Source organism: Sceloporus occidentalis, unplaced genomic scaffold, assembly GCF_023333645.1.
Source record: "Sceloporus occidentalis isolate IW3139 unplaced genomic scaffold, rSceOcc1.0.p SCAF_22, whole genome shotgun sequence".
Lineage (NCBI taxonomy): Eukaryota > Metazoa > Chordata > Lepidosauria > Squamata > Phrynosomatidae > Sceloporus > Sceloporus occidentalis.
Genome location: NW_028317002.1, coordinates 3,156,491 through 3,168,823, shown reverse-complemented (window position 1 = coordinate 3,168,823; position 12,333 = coordinate 3,156,491). Strand labels below are relative to the sequence as shown.

The 12,333-nt window shown below is 39.1% G+C and overlaps 1 protein-coding gene across 1 annotated transcript in view; it reads right to left on the bottom strand.

Moving 5' to 3' along the window:
* Window positions 1–2,629: 2,629 nt before the first annotated feature.
* LOC149300887 (kinase suppressor of Ras 1-like) overlaps window positions 2,630–12,333 on the bottom strand; it is a 69,457-nt gene continuing 59,753 nt past the window's right edge. Inside the window, exons 16-20 of the mRNA XM_089484466.1 lie at window positions 12,101–12,234; window positions 11,173–11,304; window positions 7,562–7,697; window positions 6,957–7,090; window positions 2,630–2,708 (exon numbers count right to left, since the gene is read on the bottom strand). Of these exons, the coding sequence (XP_089340592.1) occupies window positions 2,630–2,708; window positions 6,957–7,090; window positions 7,562–7,697; window positions 11,173–11,304; window positions 12,101–12,234 (615 nt within the window). The remainder of the gene's footprint in view (window positions 2,709–6,956; window positions 7,091–7,561; window positions 7,698–11,172; window positions 11,305–12,100; window positions 12,235–12,333) is intronic.

Sequence of the window (12,333 nt, the reverse complement as noted above, 5' to 3'; positions counted from 1 at the left end):
TGAATGATTGATCAAGTTAATCATTTACAAAACAATACATTTGGCAAATAAAGGAAACTCCCTTTTCAGCCAGGGGCTCCCCTAACATTAACAAAGGTGTAATGATAACACCCAACTTTCCCAACTGAATGCACAATTATTTAAACTGGGAGGTGTAGGACAAGAAACAGATAGCGTAATAAGATAGTTATTTTTAAATTATAAGAAACTTTTTTTTTTTTTTCCCCTGGGGGAGGGGGGTATATCAAAACAGATATATATATATATATACACACACACACACACACACACACACATATACATACTCACAACAAAATCTGTATGTATATATCACACACACACATACTTTTTTCAATTGTTAAAGAATATTTAGACAAAGTTTTTCTTGATTCAGTAATTTAGCGAGGTGCTTAGATCTAATCCAGAAATACTTAAATCGGATAATTGATGCTGTTCAGTACTATTCTATTTCAAATTATTCTAGAATTTTAAATTGACAAAAGCTGGTCTGAGGCAGTCTTGGGGTATGGATGTAAATTTTAAATAGATAAGTATTCTATGAAATTATTTTTATTATTGATATGACGGACAAAGTCACCAATCATTATTGAATGTCAGTTTTAAGAGCATTATATACTTTTACTTCACAAACCGTCTACTAAAAACTTTTTTTTTTTTTTCATCGTTCATCTTGTACTTTTAGCCTTGTTTTTTCATATATGTTCGTCAAAAGCATGTATTCCTGGTAGTGCAAGTATGAAGCACAAACACCTTCCATAGTTGATGTTAGAGATTTGTACATCAGGAGTTCATAAAAAGGTATTGAAACTTTTCATTAACACTTAAGGTCTGGAGTAGAGGACTGCATCGGGAATGCGGGTCCCGTCAAAAAACATGCGGGTTCGGGCGTTTTTTCGCGTGTTGCGGGCAGTCAGACAATGTACCTGCGGGTCCCAGTAATCCTGCGCACTCCCGCAAGGCTGCCTTCGTGTTGCTCGCACACAGCGTCTCTTCTCTTGTTCCGCCCAGAAACCCAGCGGAGTCACGTGAATTTACGTCACATGACTCTGCTCCGTTCCTGCTTCCCCTGGGCAGGAGAAGAGAAGCTGTGTGGGAGAAATGCGAAGGCAGCCTTGTGGGAGTGCGCAGGAAATCTGCTTTTCAAATAAGAGGGTGGGGGAGTTTGTATGAATGAGTATGCGTGATTGAGGGAATGAATGTTTGTGAATGACGTTTGCGGGAGCGAGCGGGATTGGACACACACGTTGCGAGAGCGGGCGGTAATGGTCAGAAATTCAGCGGGAGCATGATTAATAAAAACAGTCCCGCGCAGGACTCTAGTCTGGAGTCATGAGGCCATTCTAGCTCATAGTTCAAGCTGTGCTGCAAATGATGCTACAAAAATTGATATTTTATTTTAAACACATAATACTAAGTGACAAGACTAAGTTACACAGAAAAGACTGAATATTAGTTAGAATCTGTGCTAGTACACCACCAGAACTATATCCAAAATTAGTAAAAAGCTTTCCGGCAATGCTGACCCCAATTCTTAAAACATAAGCGTGGAAGCATGACCTTGTGAGCCAACATCTGCTTGCACACAGTTTTTGCAAGTTTCTAAATGTTTAAAAGCAAGTGCCGGAGAATATAATGGTGCTAATATATTATCTATACATACACACATACATATATGCACACACACACTACATGTCCAAAACAATAAATAACTCAAGTTATTAGTTAATATGTTTATGAATAGCATGGGGGCAATGTATGGCCAAGTATCATCATGAGTGTGAAAGTTTTAATCACTGCCCATCTCCTGGCTGAGTAGAGCCTCAAATCACCATGCATCTATTGGCTGAGTTGAGGCCCGACCACCATGCATCTATTGGCTGAGTTGCATCCTATTAAATACACCTTATCTTATACTCACATAATTAGATGGTGTTAAGATTTTTGTTGTCACAACACCCTTTTCTTTTTAATTCAAGCTACATTTATATAGCGCGTACGAAGCTGTACTGTCTTATAAATAAAAGTTTTTTTTGTTAAGCTAATGAATTAAACCCAGGGTACAGTATTTACAGTAACACAATAAAGTGGCCAAGTCCAGTACATTTCACAGATTAGGCATGGAGGAAAGTAATTTTATTTATACCATAAAAGTGAAGATTTCAACTGATCATTAGCTTATAAAAAAAGTACATGTGTGTTATATACATATATATATTCATACATATAGATATATGAATATATGAACATATATATTCATACATACACATATATACCTATACACATATGTACAAAACACACAGACATATACACATACATTTGTAACAAAAAAAAAGTCAGTCACATTTATTATTTTCCATCAAGAAACAGCTCACATACCTAAAACCATGTGTAAACAACATAAACAGCAGGTAGGATTAAGGCGTAAACCATTCAGCACTGAAAAGGTCTGGTGACACAGCATTGCTCCTGTTTAGTGCAGAATGGGTTAAAAAGAATTCAGTAACCAAAAAAAGGGAGTCATCAGTGTGTCTGCAATCTGTTTCAATTCAAACCTGCTGGATTCTGCAGTGTTAGGAGTGAAATTTAGAATTGGACATTCCATAGCAGTCTAGATCTTTTGATTACCCTGCTCCAAGATTCCCAGGCCAAGCCTTTCAAAACGGGGGACAATTTTGCTACTGTTAATGCTGGAAAAAGGGGGAAAAAAAGCAAACATATCTAAGTTAGATGGGTTAAAAAAAATTCAAAACTCAATCATCAATATAGTGTGCTATAAGATTGCCCAACAAAAAAGAAAGCCTGCCTTGTGGTTAAGAGTCAAATTAAATTGGACACCTTAAAGACTCGGTCCCTTAAACATGGTCTGAAACAAATTCTAGCTTAAAAAAAATATGTTAAAAAGCTGCATTGATATTCAAGTTTTGAGGCTTGTTTGCTAAATATTTTATAGCTAAAATAAAGACTAGAATATTAAACATATTCTAAAAGTTTTTTATATATACTTCATAAAATGGTAAAAAAACAAAACACACACTATAAAAACTTAGACATATATGCTGAATATCCTATATAATACTGAAAATGGGGCTTTTATATTAAATTAGCTGAATGCCAGACATGCATTTATGTAAATATTGACCAACCTCCATTTCTTGATAGACTTTCACCCTACAGACTACTAACAATGTAGTGCTAAGAAAAACTGGTGTCATAAAAAAAAAAAAAACAACAAAGGAAAAAATATAATTGCAGTGCAGTTCCCAAATGTGAGTGTAATATCAGTTATGAATGGGAAAAAAGTCTAAATGTTCAGTTTTCATTTCATTTTTAAAAGTGCTTTTAACACACTCCCTAGAATACTAGCATGTGTTTTGTCTTTTATCCTGATTGGTTGCTTATTGTAATAATATATATATATATATATATATATATATATATATACACATACATAATAAAACTTAATCACTCCTTAAACAGCTCAATGAACAAAGTAACAAAGTTATATTTTCAATGAGGTAAATAACAATACTCATATAATGACTATAAAGAAGGTATAGGAGTCCATCTGGCATTCTAATAATTATGTTAACATATCACGCTCAGCTGATCTTCCCAACAACAGTGCAGAATGACTGAGCATGTGGAAGAATATAATCATCCTTTCACATAATTACAAGTAAAGATAATAAAACACCCTTGCGCTATAAATAAAAAATAAATTAACCAAAAAATTATGTACACGTGTATTAATCACATGTAAGGAGGCCCTTATCTGATAGACAATCTTATCCACACGCACACATATAAACTAATGCTATACGATAGCTTATTAGCAGGGTAGTACATAAGAAAAGCACTCGGTGCAATTATTTTGCAATCATTTCACTAAAATGCTGGTAAAACATTATTTCGGGAGAAAGTTACTGTTGCTCGAAAAGTGCTTGCAAAAGCTCAGCTGGTCCTATTGTTAGTGCCAAGTTGGCTTTTCGCAGTCAGAATTTGTTATTCAAGCAAAACAGCCCACACCAAGGAAATAGCAGGTGAGAGGAGACCAAAGCAGAAGATAAATATTCGAGGGTTAAAAAAAGATTTTCTAATATTGGTGAATATTTTTGTTTTGTGGATGGAAGGCAATTGTCCATGAAGCTGAAGATTAGCAGAAGACACATGGAAGCATGCAAGGCAATGCCCAGTTAGTGCCGTCAGCTATAACCTATAGGAGGGAGAAAACAAAGGGTTAATCAGGGATAGTCATTAGTGAGGAGACAGGGCATTAGAAAATTAGTACAGGTAAAGAAATATGTTTCCCAGCATCATCTGTAACACAACAGAAAGATTGTTCGGCTACTCCTCACAGCTTGACAGAATCCAAGCATATAATTCAGTAAGAGGTATGGATCATGTGAAAGGTATGCTTACTGTAACAAAACACACTATAGTGGCTGTGGTGCAAAATCTGAGACATGGTCTCAGTCACCATAGTATCAAATGGAATGACCCAATTGATAGGTCTGCTCCACTGGCTGCTACGGGGATTTCACCACCAAAACCAGTGTCAGTGTAGGCTGCAGTTTGTCACATTGCACTATATTTTCTCTTTCAGGTCCTAAGCAGTAACTTAATCGCTGGATCCACTGGTGATGTATGATAGTCGACCCATGCGTCCTAAACAGATTTTGACCAGTGGTCATACTGATGAAAAGAACCTTTAGCCTTCTCTGCTACTGCATCTTCTAACCATCTTTGCAAACAAAGATGATATTTACAATGAGGGGAGGGGAAGCTTGCACGGAATGAATTTACTTTCCTTCCGATTTTGATCTTCAATAGGCTCATTAGAACAGATGCCATTTATTAGCATACCAGCATAGATTACCAGTATATATAGGTCTGGTAGCCGAAGACGGTAAAAAGAAAAGCTGTGTGCTCTTGATTTAGAACAATGGCATGCAAATACAGGACCTCTTAGGTTTGTTTGCAACAATTATGGAATCATTAAATCTATTATGTTCTCATGTAATATAAAGGCTTGACAAGAGGTGGGCAGTGCATGGAACACCAGGCTGCTGAGGAACACAAACCAAGCAAATTATTTGTTAGTGACTGGGCAGTGTATGTGGATGCCATGCTCATAGTATTGGCCCTTTATATAAAAGTTGTGCCAATGCCTTCATCAATACATATGCAATTGCCAAAACAAATGTCAAGTTTGCAAGTACAGGATGATGTAAATAGATCGGAAGCCCAGAGAAACAGTGCAGAAACATCCATAAAGTTGTGCAAGTTCCATGAAGAATGGAAAAAAGGAACGCCCATGATGAGACCGGCATATTATACCAAGAAGAAAGGAAAGTAAAAATATTCTTAGTTAAACAAAAAGTGATACATAAAATGTACATGCTTGGTAGCGTTAAAAGACGCAACATTTTCATATGCAACCCAGGTTGCAAAAAAGAGCCAAAGCCCTTTCCTACTCGACGAGTAAAATAATAGTATTTTTGAAAAGGAATTAGTGGTACCTGGGCACCCAGTAGAGACACTACACTGACTGCCACTGAATGATACAGATTGGTGCTAGGATAAAGAATTTTAAAATACTGAAGAGAGAGATTTTGTGGTCCTCTACAATATAAGTTTGATTGGCAGGACCTTCATTACCCTTTGTTTCTTTAGGTCCAAATTGTTACGTGGTGAACCACTTATAGCACATTTACTCACTATACAGCACCACAGGACATAAATATTATAATGTGTGTATAATATATATATATATATATATATATATATATATATATATATATATATCTCAAATAACAGATGGAATAAGTATCTTGTGATAATACCTTTTTTATTGGACTAACATTCCCTACTCAGAACATTTATGACCCTCTGGAGGGACACATACTTTTACAACATCTCACCCTCCCTTATCAGATAGTAGTAAGCCCCCCCCCCCCCCTGAATTCTATGTGTCGTTTTGCTCAGAAATGTTTTAGACTTGAGAAAGGGAGAAGAGCTCTCGAAAGCTTGTCATTCCAAAATTCTGTTAGTCCAATAAAAAAAAGGTATTATCACAAGATACTTATTCCATCTGTTATTTGATATTGACACCACTGGACTAATACGGCTACAACCTCTACTTACACACACAATATATATATATATATATATATATATACACATACATACATACACATACACACATATATATATACACACACATATATATATACATACATATACACATATATATATACATACACACACACATATAATAATAATTCTTATGCATTTTGTATGTAAAGGTATGCATGCTTATAATGTTTAGAAGGGAAATAGCTGGGAAACTATAGAAATAATAAAGGCAACAAACAAAACAAAAAAAAAGCAGGGAACATGAGGGGGAAAAAAAAAATCACATTAGTGACATTTTAATTTTGATCTTATAAGATATATTATAGGTTTAAGATCTAGGGATGTAGTTAAAGAAGATTCAACACAAACAAGTACTAAATAAGACTGTTATACTTCAGCCATAGGGTGAAAATTTAGGGCACATCTTTTTTTATAAGCTTGATAAACTGAGAGCTTAAATTTTTGTGCATGGCTGTAGACTGATTACTCTGACTCATCACCCTTCATTAACTGCAAAAAGAAGAAGAATTGGAGAGGTTATATGTGGATTTCAAACCCAGTCAGTTAGTAGACTTTTCTGTTTATACTATATATATAATTCATAGGTTGGGATTTTTGTTTGTTTTTGTTTCCTGATAGATAAAGATCTATCTGACAACAGCCAGGCTAAAAATCAAGTGTCAGGTAACCCCCTTTACCCCAAAAAGATGCCCCCTGTCTGGAAGGTGATCCCAGTAAAAGTAGCAGTGTTACAGCCAGTCCCCATCAGCACTCCAGTTAGAACTAAAGAGGATACTCACTCTGCGGATTTCCAGAAGTGCCCTGGATGGGACAACCGTCGGTTCAGTTTTGGCAGCTTCTCCAGCATTTCCATGAGGAGAGTAAACCTTGGTCTTTCACCGACATCAAAAGCCCAACATGCTGCTAAGATTTCCTGCAAAGATCAAATATTTGAGAAATGATCTCTAGGCTTGCAATCTAATCAACATATGGGTATCATAAGAGTATCTTAAGGTCGCCTATGGAAAGATATTTAGGTACTTTGCAGGGAGTTTACATATGTGTGCCAGTGGTTATGTGCGTTACAGAGGGAGGTGATGGCAACCCTCTCATGTTTATACTTTAAACTCTGAATCATGACACCCCAAGACTGGATTACAGATGCGTGTTTATGAGATGGTACCAGTGGTATATAATGTTTTTGAATGGTTTATTGTATGTACAGACAAGGGTATGCAAAAAAGAAAATTGGATTTAGTTGGCGTTTAGTAACAATAGAATTATGAGTGCAAATAATGCAAACCCAGTTTGTTGTATTGTTTTTGGTCGAAACACACCTATTTAATGAGTACATACAATGCATTTCCAATGTCAGGCCATATGCTTTGCAGGAAATAACACTTACAGTCACTTCCTTCCCCACGCTAACTGTAGACAAGACTTGCTTTACACCTTCACCACTTCCAATCTGCCAGATCAGAGCCTCAGCTGCTTGGCTTTTGAATGGCCAGTCTCTAGCTTGTAGTTCATACCACACAGTTCTAAAAAAGAAGCCAAGTGAAACACATTTATTAAAAAAGTAGATCCTAGGTTGGGTATGGATAAAAGACGGATGGTAAATGTTAAAACTGCTGATCATGGTCCACCATTTGCTTTCCCACCTGGCTTTTTTTCTTCTTAAAACGAAAAAAAAAAAATATGCACATCAGTGGGAGAAAGCAATGCTGTATGTTACATTTAATCAAATTACAATGACTATTTGGGTTACAATGATGATTCACTATATGGCCAAAAGTATTGGGTCACACATCTTAGTTTCTATATTTAGGAGTTTCAATCAGACTTATTGCCACAGATGTAAAAAAAAAAATCAAGCACCTAGCTATGCAGTCTGCATTTACAAACATCTGGGTCCTTCTGAAGAGATCAGTGAATTCAAGCATGGTACTGCGATAAGTTAGATTGTGAAATTTCATCTCTGCTAGGTATTCCATGGTAAACTGTAAGCAGTATTATTGGAAAGTGACACATTTAAGAATTGCAGCAACTCAGCCACAAAGCGGAAGACCACAAAGTCACAGAGCACGGTCACGGAGTGCTGAGGCTCATGGTGCGTAAAAGTCTTCAACACTAGAATTCCATAGCTGAAGAGTTCCAAACTTCAACTGGCATTCACTCAGCACAAAAACTAGGGCGAGAGCTTCATGGGATGGGATTCCATGGCCAGGCAGCTGCATGCAGGCCTTACATCACCAAGCGTCGCATAGAGCACTGTAAAGCACACCACCACTGGAGAAGTGGAAACATGTTCTGTGGAGTGACGAATCACGCGTCTGTCTTTTTGGCAGTCTGATGGGCGAGTATGGGTTTGGCGGATGCTTCAGCATACCAAGACATTTTCTATAAAGCTATGCTTCCAACTTTGTGGGAACAGTTTGGGGAAGGCCCTTTTCTATGCCAGCGTGACTGTGCCCCAGCGCACAGACATGGGCGTAGGAACCCCTAAAAATCTGGGGGGGGGGGGACAGCATTTTCCCCCATCAGATCCCCACTTTCTCACACTATCTACCCCCTCTCACACTTTCTTACTATCTACACCCCTCCCTTCTCACTAGCTACCCTCTCCCTACCCTCCCTTCTCACTAGCTACCCTCTCCCTATCGCCCCCTTCTCACTAGCTACCCTCTCCCTACCACCCCCTTCACACTAGCTACCCTCTCCCTACCCCCCCCTTCTCACTAGCTACCCTCTCCCTACCCCCCCCTTCTCACTGTCTACCCCAGGGGTGTCCAAGGTTTTTCTGCAGTGGGCACTTCATCAGAATTGTATACGTGCGCGGGCCACACTCATTTTTCACTGTGAGAAAATATGGCCTTTAATAAAATATGCAGATTAAAATAAAGTAAATAACACAAAACCTTTACTTTTCCTCTCACTGATTTCTGGGCCTAGAAAGTTTTGTGACTACAAATTCAGGATAATTAAAAATGAAATAGTTCTATTTATTCTAGGGATGCACCAAAATGAAAATTCTGGACCAAAACATTCACGGTTCACTTAGCCAAAACCGAAAATGACCCCCCACCTTTAAAAATAATAATAAAAACTCAAATTTTTAATAAAAGTAGGTAACACACCACAATTGGACAAAAAAAATTAGCAATATGACTTGGCATGATAGGAGTGTGATTGCTAACAGCAATCACACTCCTATCATACCCAGGCAGCTAGTACATTTTGGTACAGGGTGTCTGTAAGTGATGTGCAGACCCCATACTGCTGGCAGCATCAATACACAAGGGGGGCAGCTAGCTATGTTTCAGCATGTACTGGCTGACTTGGCATGATAGGAGTGTGATTGCTAACAGCAATCACAGTCCCATCTTGCCTAGGTTCCAGCACCTTTACATCCAACCAGTAAATGCTGTAACCTAGGCATGATGGGACTGTGATTGCTGTTAGCAATCACACTCCTATCATGCCAACAGCAATCACAGTCCCATCTTGCCTAGGTTCCAGCACCTTCACATCCAACCAGTAAATGCTGTAACCTAGGCATGATGGGACTGTGATTGCTGTTAGCAATCACACTCCTATCATGCCAAGTCAGCCAGTACATGCTGGTAAAGGGTGGCTGTAAGTGATGTGCAGACCCCATACTGCTGGCAGCATCAATACACAAGGGGGGCAGCTAGCTATGTTTCAGCATGTACTGGCTGACTTGGCATGATAGGAGTGTGATTGCTAACAGCAATCACAGTCCCATCTTGCCTAGGTTCCAGCACCTTTACATCCAACCAGTAAATGCTGTAACCTAGGCATGATGGGACTGTGATTGCTGTTAGCAATCACACTCCTATCATGCCAAGTCAGCCAGTACATGCTGGTACACGGTGGCTGTAAGTGATGTGCAGACCCCATACTGCTGGCAGCATCAATACACAAGGGGGGCAGCTAGCTATGTTTCAGCATGTACTGGCTGACTTGGCATGATAGGAGTGTGATTGCTAACATCAATCACAGTCCAATCATGCCTAGGTTCCAGCACTTACACATCCATTCTATCACACACACACACTCATTCATTCACAGATTCATTCCCTCAATCAGGCATACTTATTCAAACACCCTCCCCACCCCCTTACCTGCACTGCAGCTCCTCGATGCCGCTCACAGTCTTCAGCAGAGGGCGCGGCCTCCCTCTGCGTTCTCTGGTACTGCACAGAGGATGTGATGTAATGTCACATGAACTCTGCTGGGTTCCGGTTCCTCTGTGCAGTACAGAAGACCCTCCCACAGGTAAGTAGCAGGGCTCGAGGTGCGGACCGCGTAAGATCGGTTGCCCTGGCCCTGGGGGGGATTTCTTAATTATCGGTCCCCCCGCATGAGTTACTGGGGGGGATCTATCCCCCCCGGTTCCTACGCCCATGCGCACAGAGCATGGTTAGATGTGTTTGGCGTGGAAGAACTTGACTGTACTGCACACAGAGCCCTGACCTCAACCCCATCGAACACCCTTGGGGTGAACTGGAACGGGGATTGAGAGCCAGGCCTTCTCGTCCAACATCACTGCCTGACCGCATAAACGCTCTACTGGATGAATGGGCAAAAAATCTTCACAGAAACACTCCAAAAGCCTTCCCAGAAAGGTGGCAGCTGTTATAGCTACAAGGGGGGGGGGGGGGGGGGGGGGAACCAACTACATATTAAATGTTTGTATATTTGGAATACAACATCATACAAGTCCCTGTTGGGGTAATGGTCAGGTGTCCCAATACTTTTGTTCATATATTTCTTTCAGTGTATAGCTATAGGTATTTTTGCCTATTTTCGTAGCTATTAATCTATTTTAATGCAAAAGAGATGCTTTAACACTTGTCTAGTACTATGTCCTTCAATGCGTATTTTGTTAGGCGTTAAGGGTTACGTTAATACCAAGCCATATGTTACTATGAAAAATCAAATGAATTCCTAAGCGGCATAGTAATTAATACAGATGCACAGTTGAGGCCTTACCCAAAAGCATAAATATCAGCAGCTTTCGAGAAAGGTAGCTTGTCTTCATTTTTTCCTGGGGCCATTTCACGAACAATTTCTGGGGCCAAGTAACACAGCCAATCATGTGTTAACTTCAATTCATTCTCACGTCTACAAACAAAGGAAAAAAAGGGAAACACAAACATTACAATGTTTTAGGCATCTGTGATTTTTTTTTATTTTTTATATCCAATATAATTAATGTCCATCAGGATTTTGATCCTAGCTCCTTAATCCACATTTGGTCAACCACAAATCCAGCAGTTGGTAGAGAAGGCACTAACAGGACATATGAATGTCCCCAGCCCCCCCCCCCCCACAGCTTTCTGGGTGGACTATTTGATGCACATAGGACACACTGAAAACAAATGTTGTCATTTATTATAATCATGCACTTGCAAGGCATCTTATGATATGGTGTCAGACACCTAATGCGTATTAGCTCCAACAATATGACTGCACATTGAGTTGGTGGCTCCTCAGCACAGCTTGCTGGGCGCCCTAACATGTTGTGTTGTGCACCAGCAGGCAGCACTCAACTAAGTGACTATTTCTAAAGGGAATGCTGCTCAGACTTCACTGAACCTGGAATTTAAAAAACTTGGACACAAACACCACTTTAAAATAAATCTAATACTGAGATCAAAGCAACTGTTTGAACAAAAGTACTAAATGTTTATAATACTGTTTTAATAGGACTGGGCTACCAAAACATATAAAGGTCAGGCTGCAGGTCAACAAGAGCCCTTTGTAAGACACAATGAACATGCAAACATCCAACAGAACAAGTGTGAGTTTGCTAATTTGGCTTACATCCATTTTCTCTAGCAGTAACATTATGTTCAATTTCTGCTCTAAGATTTTAGAATTTAAAAGACAGCAACAAAATGACTCACTCCCCACTCACCTTCCTTCTTGAACCACTCCTGAAATCCCAAATAACCCAAAGTCAGTGATGATGACTTTTCCATTTTCATAAAATACATTCTTGGATTTTAAATCTTTGTGGACAATGCCTTTGGCATGTAGATATCCCATACCCTGCAAAAGAGACATTAAATGTGACTCTGTACGTATAAACGCCATCGAAAACCAACGACTAATGAAACATTTAGGTCACAATGCAGTGAGTGGTTCCAG